This window comes from Dermochelys coriacea, chromosome 1, assembly GCF_009764565.3.
Source record: "Dermochelys coriacea isolate rDerCor1 chromosome 1, rDerCor1.pri.v4, whole genome shotgun sequence".
NCBI classification, from domain to species: Eukaryota; Metazoa; Chordata; order Testudines; family Dermochelyidae; genus Dermochelys; species Dermochelys coriacea.
Window position 1 is genome coordinate 251,522,232 of NC_050068.2, and position 14,057 is coordinate 251,536,288.

The 14,057-nt window shown below is 40.3% G+C and overlaps 1 protein-coding gene across 9 annotated transcripts in view; it reads right to left on the reverse strand.

Moving 5' to 3' along the window:
- Nucleotides 1-14,057, reverse strand: part of GNPTAB (N-acetylglucosamine-1-phosphate transferase subunits alpha and beta) — a 70,322-nt gene that overhangs the window by 36,871 nt on the left and 19,394 nt on the right. For all 9 annotated transcript variants that reach the window (XM_043519158.1, XM_043519180.1, XM_043519168.1 and 6 more), the window contains 5 exons: nucleotides 7,204-7,323; nucleotides 5,637-5,678; nucleotides 4,127-4,332; nucleotides 1,985-2,049; nucleotides 1,544-1,678 (listed from right to left, as the gene is read on the reverse strand). In XM_043519158.1, the coding sequence (XP_043375093.1) occupies nucleotides 1,544-1,678; nucleotides 1,985-2,049; nucleotides 4,127-4,332; nucleotides 5,637-5,678; nucleotides 7,204-7,323 (568 nt within the window). The remainder of the gene's footprint in view (nucleotides 1-1,543; nucleotides 1,679-1,984; nucleotides 2,050-4,126; nucleotides 4,333-5,636; nucleotides 5,679-7,203; nucleotides 7,324-14,057) is intronic.

Sequence of the window (14,057 nt, forward strand, 5' to 3'; positions counted from 1 at the left end):
CCCCACTTTCCCACCCCGCAAGATGCGGAAGAAGCCCCCCTGAGCTTCTCCCTAACCCATTCACTACCAAGGGAAAGAGGAAGCCATGCAGGGCTTCTCCCCCTCCCGCATTTCGCCACCAGGAGCGGGGGGAAGTCACCTGGGGCTTCTTGGCCCCTCATTTGCAGGGTGCAGGGGGAAGCTGGGCAGCCTTGTCAATTTCATGGCTCACTGAGCTGTGAAATTGACAAGACTGCCCCACTCCTGGCAGGGAGCAGGCAGGGGGCCCCTTGGCTTTTCGCCCCGGCTCCCACCTGGGATCAGGGTCCAAAGCCACCCAGGCTTCTCATGCCGGCTCCCAAGCTGGGATCAAGGTCCAAAGCTGCCCAGGCTTCTTGCCCCAGCTCCCAAATGGGATCGGGATCCAAAGCTGCCCCAGGCTTCTTGCCCCAGCTCCCAGCTGGCATTGGACCTCAAGCCGCCCCGGGCTTCTCGCCCTGGCTCCCAGCTGGGATTGGGATCCAGCCACCCAGCTCTCCAGGGGAGCGGTGATAGGAGGTGGTTAGATATATAAGAAAATTGTGTGACATTAGGTATGTATCCTGTTAGCTCCATTATATGTCAACCATCCCCTTTGTCCCTATTCCTCTTATCAGGAGCCCTGGAGGCCCAACCTGTCCACTCCCACCCCTTGCTACTCCCTATTCCATACAGTAATTCCTCCTTCCATGCTGTCCACCCCAAACCAGAGATTTAGGATTTTTAGGATTGAGTGTGAGAAAGGCAAAAAGGGGGTGGGGGGAAGAGCTAATCAGAAGACTGCATTTTAGTCATAGTTCAAAATGTGGGGGCAGGACTCCTGGGAAGGGAAGAAGAAAGGGTCCTCATGACCAGTAGTCCCCCAGCAGTCTGTGCCATCTCTTGCCATGATTCCTCTCATTTTTGCTACGTCCAAAAAACACTGCCATATTTTACAGATGGATAAACTGAGGAACAGACTGTGCAACCTGCCCATGGTCACATAAAGAGTAAGCGGCAGAGTCAGTAATAGAACCATAGTCCTGACTCCTAGTTTAGTGTTCTAACCAGAACAAACTCTTCCAAATGCAAAGAGAAAAGAAGTCTAGCCAGGACCTTACATGAACAATGCAAGTCTTCCAATCAAATTTAGATAGGCAGGTACCAAGGGACAGTTCTGCCAAAGAGAAGACTGCTGTGAATGTGTCTTGGAGAAACTGACATAGCCAGTACTTCAGTTTTTGAACAACTGAAAGGTAGCAACGTAACCTCCACAGCTTGGACAGCCATTAGATACATAATTGTAGAAGCAATTTTGAAAGCAATTACTTGAGGCACTATCCTGATGTACTTCATGACGCAAGAACATAGATGGAAGAAAATAAACTTAAGGGCAGGGGAGAGAAAGATGATGACTATCAGCAATAGCCCTAGTATAAGCTTGAAGGTCATGCACTGAAGTTTTGGCATCCGACTGGCCAGGATCTCTCTGTAAAAAGAATTCCAAAACAATGTAATCAAACAACTCTCCCCTGCAAGTTCTTACCAGTTTTATTTTAGAGGCCAAGTTCTCTGGTAGTTTTACTCTTAGCTGATTTGTCTCTTTGAATGTAGTTGAAAATCCACGAAGGAAAGCCAAATCTTGCATTAACACTAAACCCGGTACTTCTTTGTCTGTGGTCTACAAGAAAAATATAATTTCTAGTTAGCTCTCATTTTGTTTTGTTTTTAACACCCACAGTGATTCACTAACACATCTCTCAAACCTTTTTCCAGATGAGAGCTAATTTTGACACCTAACCAAACTTCAAAAACTAGAATATTTTATTTTATTTTAAAAACACACTCACACTACTACACACAAGTTTAGGCAAACAGTGAAAGAAATACTTTTTAAAAATGTAGGAAAAGAAAATTAAATTTATACAACATCTGACAATTTAGTTAAAAAAATTAAGTAATTAACTTAACTCTTAAATAAACATACCAAATAACCTCTCCATACTGTCTGTTTGCTGCTTTCTTTTAACATTCCAGAATGGGCATCTTCAGCTGAAATAAATAAATGGTTCCAGAGGTCACCATTTTAGTACATTCTATTAATTAAATTCATCTCTTGCAAATTAAAGCTTAAAATTTTACAAAAAAGAATGTGAATGGGTTACAGAGCAACAAGTTTTCTGCATGACTTATAAATTATTGGTTAGGTGGTGACAACTTGCTTGACACTATACACATTAAGATAAATGAAGAAGTTGTACCTGCTCTGAGAATCTTTTATATAAATGCTAAATACCTAGACACTGTTTGGTCTAAGGTAAAGAATATTAATTTTTGGCAAGTATATAATTTCCTGTTGTACAGTATTAGATCTAGTATTTAGTACAATACATTCAAAAAGGTTTTCTAGGGTTATTCTCCTCTGTCTAGAAGATCAACTTTCTAAGATTATCAGTACAATACTGAAAATGTTATCGAATACAGCAATTTACCTGTAATGTAAAATTCATATAATAACTAATCTTAGCAGTGATATAATCCTTTTCATCAAAGGATCCCAAAAAGCTTTATAACTAACTCTGGGAGGTATCACCATTTTACAGAGGGATAGACTGAGAAAAAGGGGTTAAAATGATTTGCCAAGGTCAAGCAGCAATTCAATAGCAGAGACAGAAATAGAGCACAGGAGACTGCATTCACAGTACTGTACAAAGACAACATCATCTGAACAAATGGTTGGAGTCTGACATTTAAAAAAAAATAAATTTGAATTTAAGGTTTAACATAATGTTCTACTATGTTAGTGCCTTGTATTCGGTAGGCAGGCCAATAAAGGAGATGCTTCTAATGTAGTGGACAATGGTCCAACATTCCCTGCTCCTAAGCATCCACAAGTGTCTGGAGTAGGAAGAGGACTATATTTTACCAGAGTAAGGGTCAGCGTAGTGTACACCAGTGGCTCTCTACCTTTCCAGAATACTGTACCCCTTTTAGGAGTCTGATTGGTCTTGCATACCTCCAAGTTTCACTTCACTTAAAAACCACTTGCTTACAAAATCAGACATTAAAAATACAAAAAAGTGTCATAGTATACTATTACTGAAAAATTGCTTACTTTCTCATTTTTACTATATACAATAAATCAACTGGAATATATATATTGTACTTACATTTCAGTGTATAGTACACAGAGCAGTATAAACAAGTCATTGTCTGTATGAAATTTTAGTTTGTAGTGACTTTGTTAGTCCTTTTTATGTAGCCTGTTGTAAAATTAGGCAAATATGTAGATGAGTTGATGTACCCCCTGGAAGACCTCTGCATATCCCCAGGGTTACGCGTACCCCTGGCTGAGAACCACTGGTGTACTTAATAACCAACTATTTGTACAAATGTCTGAAGAGGTATGGAAAACTGGAGCACCTACAAAGGAAGCAACATGGACGTTCACAACATACAGGTGGGCAAAACTTCAAAATTCCACTTAAAAGCTTACAGGACTCAAAAAAATCAGCACCTTTAAGTACAGATTGATGAGAGTACACACCTTCTGTCACAGTAGCCTTAAAGTGCATGTTTTTAAGAATTCCATGTGCACTTCAACAGGAAAATACTCCGTTAACAACAAACATACAGTTACGTCAGCTTTGTTAGCATGGCCTTTTTTCCTTTAGCTTTATTAAATGCAGTTTATTATTTGTTTACTGTAGCACCCGCTACAGACAAAACAGACAGACAAAAAGGAACAGTCCACCAGGACAGACAGATGATGCTACGAAACAAAGGGCTGACCCTTTAAAAAAGGCCAAAGGCCCAAGCACAGCCTGCTGTTGATTTCAGCTAAGAATGGCGGCTGGGATAGGAAGAAATACTGACAAACCATGCAAGCTTCTTGGTCAGTCTAAAGGGAGCAGGTATGAAGCAAAATCAGGAGTGGGGGTATTCACCGAAAGAGCTGGACAAGGACCCCAGGCATGGCTGCATAGGAAAGGCCTTGTGAAAAAAGCTAGAGACTGGTCTGGGGTAAGAAGTTGTTTGGATAAAGGTCCAGTTCACCTTGCAATGCTAGTACCAAGAAAAATATTGGTTTTCCCTCTGATGATTGAAAACACAACAAACCAGTTCTTACCTTCCTTAGGATTGTCAAAAACAACTACTGTCACATTGGTAGACGGATTTTTTGGTTTTGCTACAAAGAATATATTGTTAGCAGCTTGTAAAGAAGGATGAACAGATTGCAGGTCCTTCAGAGTGATGTTGGCAGGCACGGCAGGGTCTAGGACAAGCATTGGCACTTTAATGCAGTGTGTCAGTAAACACTCCAGGTGCTTCTCACTAAAACAAAATATCAAAAGTATATTTAATGCCAATAGAAAATTAACATATCATTAACATTTGGGAAACACAATATACAGAAGTCTGCTAGCAGCATTTCTTTGAATACTTCTGACCCTGTGTCTGTAAAATCTGACCCCTGTTAGTGTAAGTGGCTTACTATTCTGGAAGAAGGAAAGAGGGTTGTTTTGCTAAAAAAAAAATTCTATTGCTATAACTTTAACTCATCCACATTATCGCTGACTTTACCTCCTCACCACCACAAAGAAAACCAACCAGAAACAATTTTTTAAAAGTTCCTGTTTACTGTGTTAACATTTGTAAAAACTGTGGTTTAACCCAAATGATCTTCAAACTACAGCAAACCATGCAAAGTGCCGTGCAGAATGGGACGTAGGGATCTATACTATCCCATCACCATTATTAGCCCTTCATCCCCCAGCTAACCGTAAAAAGGCAGTTTTCCAAACAGCCTATGAGAAATCTGGCCCACAGTATGCACTATAATAACCAGATTTGCCATCCTGAAAGAAGGAATGCCAGAGGGGTGACCTTGGTAAGCATCATTTGTTCAGAGAGTACCACAACTTTCCATCCCCATATTTTTAAATATATTTTTAAAACACTGAGTCAAGTTCATATCAGAAAGGCCATTCTTGTTGGGGAAAGCCCAGACAGTAACTAAAAATCTTCACACAAGCATATAATGAAGCATTTGGAATAAAGCTTTACACAGCTCGTACAATTAAATTTCAGATTTTATTCCCTTTGTCCATATAAGGGAAATATTGTGGAAATCTTTACATAGCTCCTGAGACCTATGATCAACTAGAACAGAAAGGCTGCAATGTAATGCAATACATACTGACGTGGCACCTCTATATTATATGCAGTTACTTGTATTATATGCAGTCACCTTTCCTTCCTACTGCCAGGAAGGAAAGGTGAACACAGTATAAAGGAGAGAATCTTTAATGCTTTTGGGTTATACAAGACTCTGTTTAATATACATTGGGCCAACCTTTAAAGTGTAAATTATGTGAGAACAGAGACAATAAGTCCACAATTTCTAAACATTACAAACTTTCATTTGTGGAGAAGCACATCCATTTTCACAATTTTCCCATTTTCTTAGTTCAGTGCAAATATTTGTGTTTTTAAATTGTTTGAAATGATACAAAAGATAAGAATGCACTGGTCACCAGAGACCAAACATACCACATAAACTGAAATTATTTTCAAACAAAAACATAAACCATCTCTTGCTTTCTTTCACTTCATTATTTAAGGCTAAAAAAGTTTACCTTTTCTTAGGTGGTTCTGTTGTATTTTTCCCAAGCATTTCCCTAAACAAAAAATAAAGTTACATTAAATTACACTGAGTCAATTATAAAGAATTTGGGCTGACATCTGGGCATAGAATGTCTTGTGAAACTGAATGATTTCCATAACAGAACACTTCACTATAATTACGCCAGAGGACATTAAGGAAAATGGATTTGCAGAGGAAGGAAAAACATGATCTTGTGAGTAAGGCATATGACAGGGACTCAGGTGACCTATTTGACTCTGCTCCAGCCTTCCCGTGTGAGCTTTGGTAAGGCATTCAATTTATGTGTCTCAGTTTCTCCACCTATAAAATGGAGATAATATTTCCTTACCTCACATTGGTATTGTGAAGCTAAATTTATTAATATTTGTAAAACATGAGGAAAAACTAGATTAGATTAGATTAGATTAAATTAAATTAAACAGATATGCAAAAATTGTAAGGTTATCAGAGCCAGGATTATGCCCATACTGGAAAGCAGCTAGCACATTCTGACAACTATTGCTATGTAAACTATAATAATAAAATATTAATAAAATGCCACATGAACACTGAATTTCACTTTTCAATTGGACAATTAATGTTAACAACCTAGCTACAGCTCCGTAACATATGAAAAATGGATGAATGTATTATCTTTTATTTACTTTTGTTGTTGTTGTTTTTAATTACAACTGAACACTAACAGCTTGAGTAACAAAATGAGATGATTTTCCAGGTGGTGAATAGGTTAGGTAAAAAGCCTAAAGAGTTGCTCATCAAGAACTGACTCAAGTGTTTCTGGACAACATAACCTGCAGCAGCAGCAGCATTTGTTTTCTGAAGAGTGGGCTGCCTAGGGTTTGAAGTCTTTGGTGGGTAATTTTATAATACAATAAAGTTTAAATAAGTGTGTCCAGAACAAGTTAATATCTAAAGAACTGAAGCCTTGAATGTTGCAATGCATGATTTTTGCAGTTCCCTTGCCCTGTAGAGCTAACTAATCTGTTTTATATCTTCAAGTGATGTATATCCTTCTCTGCACAGTCTTAGTTTTTATGATACTCAAAATTGAACTTTAAAAGGAGCACTCGAGCACAGGTTTTAAAGGAAGTTTTTAACTAAGCCCAAATACAAAGAAATGTTTCATTGTGCTTTCAAAAAGTTTGGCATAAATAAGGTTTTTCTCCTATTTAAAAAAAATTTTCTCTTGCAGAGTTCTGAAACCAACCACATTTAGTTGTTATTTGCAGAAAGCCACTTTTGTGCATGGCACTTAAAAAACAAGAGATATGACAAGGATGCAATAAATTAATATTTTCTTTATATTTGAAAGGTTGCCCAATAGTCAGCTCTTCATTGCCGGAAGGAGTTTTGAAGGAAGTTCATTTTGATGAAGGCCAAGTGTATAAGAACAAGGAAATAAAACTGACAAGTCTTAGTTTGGCTGTCCATGCAGAGTAACATGGCAAAAAAAAAAAAGAAAATGGAGAGTATCCATTAAGCACTACTGCAGCCAGCTGGAAACAACTGTATTATGTCTCCATTGAACAGATTCTTACCTCATTATTTTCTGTTCTTCCTCCATCTGTTCTCTAACCTGTTGCAATTCTTTGATCAGCTCAACATCTGTGCCATTCACCCAGGTGTACACCACATCAATTGGCATGGGCAAACAGAGTCTACATAAACCACAAGAAAGAGCAGTATAACCTATTTACAAGTGTATGACAGTAGCATGGACTACATTGTAATACAAACGACAGTTGAAATGCATGGACTCTGTGTTAAAAACTGAACAAAGTAAAACACTGCTCTCTGGCTGTGTATTATCTTCCCAATTATACAAAAGCTTTTAACACAACACTGCAGAAGTAAAACTAAGAGAAGGTGATAGACAAAGTGATCATCTGCATCAAACTTAACTAGTGGTCAAAATGTTAGTTTATACTCAATGAGAGAATGCTTTAACATGTTCCTATTTCACTCCAATTTTTTATCCAATGACTTTGAATAACCTCCTATTAAAATAATAGTCTTTCAAATCCTCCACATAAAGATCCAGGCACACTCTTAGTACATGGACTACTCAGATGAGGACAAAACAGTCTGAAGTACAGAGACTATTTTGAATCACGCCTTTATTGTTGGCAAATTATATAGAACAAGAGAAAAAAGACAAGACAAGGGATGAAATTCTGGTCCCACTGACTTAAACGAGACCAGGATTTCACTCCAGGAGTCTCTCTTGGGTATTAGCAATGAGTTTAATTAACCAACAACTAAAGCAGGGTCCATAATATAGACTCTCGACAACAGTGGACAAATTCATCCCTGACCCAACTCCAGTGTCTTGAGTTGCACTCCCATAAGGGATCTGGAGAGATTATAGGTCTTCTAGCAAACTTGGTTCAGAAGCAGCAATAGCAGTTTAGCATAAATTGGTAAGAAAATTTGTTGATGCTTACCTGAAAATTTCCTTTCTTCAAGTAATAAGGTCCACAGACTGTTACAATGGGTACTTCAGCCTACTTGTAACTTGGGGGGAAGAACCAGAACTGACAGATACTGGCAACAGGGAAATGCCCTACCTATTGAAATGCCCTCCAATTGATATAACTTCCACAGCCAGGATAATTCAAATCTACTTTCTCAAATTACATATTGTGCTAAACATACTTTCAGGAAAATTACAATTATTTTTCCTACTGCAGAGCATAATAAATTCAACCTAATAACAAATCCAAATTCTTGGATGTCAATTTCCATTTCTATTCTGGATGATCCATTTGTTTCCAGGATTGATTGGGTCTGTGAACCTTATTACTTGAAGAAAGGAATTTTTCAGGTGAGCACAGATAAACTTCCCTATTTTTCTTCATGCCAAAGTCCACAGATCTTTTACACTGGGATTTTTATAGCAGTGTGCCTTTAGGGTGGGAAGCAGAGTCATGCTTTAAATATGGACATCCAAAATGAGATAGACTATATATGACCTCCATCTTCCCCTGGGTACTAAGGCATGGAGAAGACCTCTGCCAAAAGAAAAGAAACGGTATTAGCTAAAACTAGATGCCCAATATGTAGAATTTAGTGAACTAAAATCATAGGTGCTGGAACTAGGGGTGCTGTTTGAAGTAGATTCCATTATATCCAGGGTTTACAGTTTTGTATAGTGGGGGTGCTGAGAGCCATTGAACCAATTGTCCAGCATTCCTGCTAATGCCCATCTAGCAGATCTCAGTACAAAAGACATGCTCTGAAATTATCAGTACTTCTAATGACTGGACTCTGATACTTAACCAAAGAAGGAATGTTTCTTGAATTTACTTAGGGAACAAATTACAATTGTGAGGACTACCATTCTGATATAAAAGTACAACAGTAGGTCTTATTAAAGAAACTCCCAACTTCAAATAAAAGCTCACCAGATTAAAGATGACAAGTTTCAGAGTAGCAGCCGTGTTAGTCTGTATTCGCAAAAAGAAAAGGAGTACTTGTGGCACCTTAGAGACTAACAAATTTATTTGAGCATAAGCTTTCGTGAGCTACAGCTCACTTCATCGGATGCATTTGGTGGAAAAAACAGAGGAGAGATTTATATACACACACACACACACACACAGAGAACATGAAACAATGGGTTTATCATACACACTGTAAGGAGAGTGATCACTTAAGATAAGCCATCACCAGCAGCGGGGGGGGGGGGGGAAGGAGGAAAACCTTTCATGGTGACAAGCAAGGTAGGCTAATTCCAGCAGTTAACAAGAATATCAGAGGAACGGTGGGGGGTTGGGTGGGGGGGAGAAATACCATGGAGAAATAGTTTTACTTTGTGTAATGACTCATCCATTCCCAGTCTCTATTCAAGCCTAAGACCGCTTGACTACTGACCGCTATTCCTACCTACATGCCTCTAGCTTTCATCCAGATCATACCACTCAATCCATTGTCTACAGCCAAGCGCTACGATATAACCGCATTTGCTCCAACCCCTCAGACAGAGACAAACACCTACAAGATCTCTATCATGCATTCCTACAACTACAATACCCACCTGCTGAAGTGAAGAAACAGATTGACAGAGCCAGAAGAGTACCCAGAAGTCACCTACTACAGGACAGGCCCAACAAAGAAAACAACAGAACGCCACTAGCCATCACCTTCAGCCCCAAACTAAAACCTCTCCAACGCATCATCAAGGATCTACAACCTATCCTGAAGGACGACCCATCACTCTCACAGATCTTGGGAGACAGGCCAATCCTTGCTTACAGACAGCCCCCCAATCTGAAGCAAATACTCACCAGCAACCACACACCACACAACAGAACCACTAACCCAGGAACCTATCCTTGCAACAAAGCCCGTTGCCAACTCTGTCCACATATCTATTCAGGGGACACCATCATAGGGTCTAATCACATCAGCCACACTATCAGAGGCTCCTTCACCTGCGCATCTACCAATGTGATATATGCCATCATGTGCCAGCAATGCCCCTCTGCCATGTACATTGGCCAAACTGGACAGTCTCTACGTAAAAGAATGAATGGACACAAATCAGACGTCAAGAATTATAACATTCAAAAACCAGTTGGAGAACACTTCAATCTCTCTGGTCACTCGATCACAGACCTAAGAGTGGCTATCCTTCAACAAAAAAGCTTCAAAAACAGACTCCAACGAGAGACTGCTGAATTGGAATTAATGTGCAAACTGGATACAATTAACTTAGGCTTGAATAGAGACTGGGAATGGATGAGTCATTACACAAAGTAAAACTATTTCCCCATGGTATTTCTCCCCCCCACCCCACCCCCCACTGTTCCTCTGATATTCTTGTTAACTGCTGGAATTAGCCTACCTTGCTTGTCACCATGAAAGGTTTTCCTCCCCCCCCCCCCCCCCCCCCGCTGCTAGTGATGGCTTATTTTAAGTGATCACTCTCCTTACAGTGTGTATGATAAACCCATTGTTTCATGTTCTCTGTGTGTGTGTATATAAATCTCTCCTCTGTTTTTTCCACCAAATGCATCCGATGAAGTGAGCTGTAGCTCACGAAAGCTTATGCTCTAATAAATTTGTTAGTCTCTAAGGTGCCACAAGTACTCCTTTTCTTTTTGCAGATTAAAGATATCAGCCATCAGAAGGCCTATTCTATTGGCTAGGAAATATAATGACACCTCTTACAGGGGTTCGATTTGGGTAGTGCTAGAAGGAGCAGAATAATTTCAAGGTTGTGCTCTATGACCATGCAGATTGGGAATAAGGTTGATGCCCTAAGCATTTAATGTTGGGATTTGTCCAAAACTTCCTTTTCTTGAACACGCTGAGAACATTATACTATAAAGGCTTGACCAGGCTGCTATAGGGATGGCAGGAGAGGGATGGAGCTGAACCCAGAGACCCTTTACTGTACACTCTGGTGTTGGCAGTGTCTGTGCTGTGTGAGGTGCCCTCCACCCACGGCCTGCAGGGAAGTTGAGGTGAAGAAGGTGGCTGAGGTCCACAATCAGAGATGAGGTTGCTGGTGTAGATTATCGGGACATAGGCAAGATCTTCCATCTGGCGTGCCCCCCTTCTGGCTTCACTCCTCTGAGTTAAGATGGGAGAGGCGGGGCTGCCTGCCCCAGAACCAGTTCTTTTCTGATCTTGCATGCTTCCCTTCCTGCCAGGCGAGGGAGCTGTGGTGACCACATCCAGCCTGGGATGCATCTTGTCCATCAGAACTCCTTTCCCACCCAGGGAGGTAACCCTGCCTAACCTGCTGAGAGGGAAACTGCATCCCCACATAGTCAGCAGAGCTCCACAGTGAGACAAGTGTTAAAGGGGGGAGCAAGAGACTCAACCCATTAACCGTTGCCCCTGGCTTTCTGAGCTTTCTTCCCTTTAAGTCTGCAAGGGTGCCAGCCACTTCAAACGCCTCAGAAGGAGAATTGGAGCTGAGGGGACAAATCTCCCAAAAATGCAGCTATGGGACATGGCTGGAAATTAGCCAGAAAAATTATTTAAGATGAATTTTAGCAACAAATTTGAAATAAAGTTTGGAATTTCACTCCAAAAATCTATGTAGCATGAGGGTATGGCAGAGCTGCCTGTCACCAGGGGAAGAGCAAACTGGAGGGAATTTCAGGAGGCAAGGCTTTCCCCTGCTGCCAGCGACTGGCAGGGCTGATTATGCCCCCAAGCTACAAATAGGCTGATGTACCCACTGTAGTTGATCTGTGTATTTTAGCATGAAGAACAAGTATTTTAAACTATCCTTTTGGGGTTTTGCATTTTAAGGGCTACATTCTGCCACCATTACTCATGTGGTGTAGTATCTTACATCAAGTGTTGTCCTACGGATAGGCTACTAAACACATTCAGGGTGACAGACTGTAACCCTAAGATTGGACAGCCCTGTTATAGTACAGTAACTCCTCACTTAACGTTGTAGTTATGTTCCTGAAAAATGCAACTTTAAGTGAAACGATGTTAAACGAATCCAATTTTCCCATAAGATTTAACGTAAATGCGGGGGGTTAGGTTCCAAGGAAATTTTTGGGGGGCAGACAAAACGTATTATATACTGTACAGTACTGTACTGTATTGTGGTTGGGAAGTGCCCCGGCTTACCCCACACAGGCACAGCCCGCTGCAGGCAAGGATGCTAGGAAGCAACTTTGCAGCAGCAGTGGCAGCTTACCCGGAGAAGAACAAGCGCCAACTTTGCTGGGGGATGCTCCAGGCCCGCCTCTTCCCGTCCCTGCTCCACTCCAGGGCCACCTTTTCCCACCCTCACTCCACCTCCTCTCCGGAGCACGTCGCATCCCCGCTCCTTCCCCGCCCCCAGAAAGTCCTAAGCGCTGGGTGGGAGCAGGAGGAGGTGGAGAAGAGGAACTTGTGCAATGCTCCCTTATAAAGTCGCTGCTCTTCCACAAAATCTTACATGCAGTGTACAGAGCAGGCAGCCAGATGACATTCTAAGGGAGCACTGCACAACTTTAAACGAGAATGTTCCCTAATTGAGCAGCGACGTAACTTTGAAACAACGTTAAGCAGGAGGATGTTAAGTGAGGAGTTACTGTATGACCAATTAACATCACAAATTTTCTCCCAACACACATCATTGTGAGAGAAAACAAATGCCCCACACTTCTACTGTCCATAGTCTTCACCATGATAGCTTTTAATTTTGGCTTAATCAAAAAACTACCTGATTCAGAATAATGGTTTTCAGTCATCCTGTTATATCCAAGTCAACTGCATAAAATAATTTAATAATATGCATACACTTGAGCCAAAACCTGTACTTACAACCCAATGCAATCCCCCCTGAAATCAGAAATCAACTCCACTGAAGCAGAATTTAGTCTTTATCTTTCACTGTCTCCATCTAAACTTGAGATTTTTGAACGTACAAAAACTCAGAATTTGATTGAACTTTTTTTTAAAATTAACACGCCCCTGCATAATAGTCTTTCAGCCAAAAAAGAAGTCAGCAAGGTCTGAATTTATAACAGACTTTTGTTAAACATTCAAGCACCAAAAAGTACTAGCTAAATAACTACAGGGTTTGTTCCAGCCAAATAAAAATGAACTTCAAATACTGATCTGGATTCAACAGGTTTGACTAGTTTGTGTTAGGTTCAGTGCCTCTACAAAATTTAGTTTTAGCTAAGCAAATTTATTATGTCTATTCAAAGTCTTGAAATGCTGACACACAATGTTAGGCTATTTATGATCTCAGAGCATTGTATTACTTTTAATCAGTAAGGCTTGAATAAATTTCTTAGTGAGATTGGTAGATTTGTGTTCTCACATGAATGACGTGATACTCATGCCCTGAGAAAAAACTCAATTTCCTCTTGATCTATCAACTGCTTTTAATATTGTTGACCACAAGGTGATGTTGGCAAGGATAGATGGTATTTGAAGCAGAAAGAACAGAACTGCTCAACAGGACAGACATTACCGGATAATTCCTTCATTGTCGCAAGAGCTCTCTCACATAGCTGTACTGCAGAGCCTTAGTGTGTCATTCCTGTTTAACGTGCACCTGAGGTTGCTAGAAGAGATTGAGAAACTATCTGGATTGCAGTCCCACCAGTATGCGAGAAAAACTCAGGTCTACAGCTCAGCTTTACCAGACCTGGAGATAAAAGTTTAATTGATTGGTTTTCCTAGCATCTGGTCAGGTATGAAAGTCAGTTAGCCGAAACTTAGATAAGACAAAGGTTATGCTGGAAAAAAATCAATCACAGAAAATAACTGTTTCTGCAATTGTTCATAACCTAAAGGTGCCTTTTGGATCCTCCACTACTTCTGGGTGTTCAATATATTTTTTATATCTCAATTCCAATTCTTTCTTAAATTATGGGAGATTTTTAATGCTAGTTTTGACTGTTAAAATGTATTATTTTTAAAC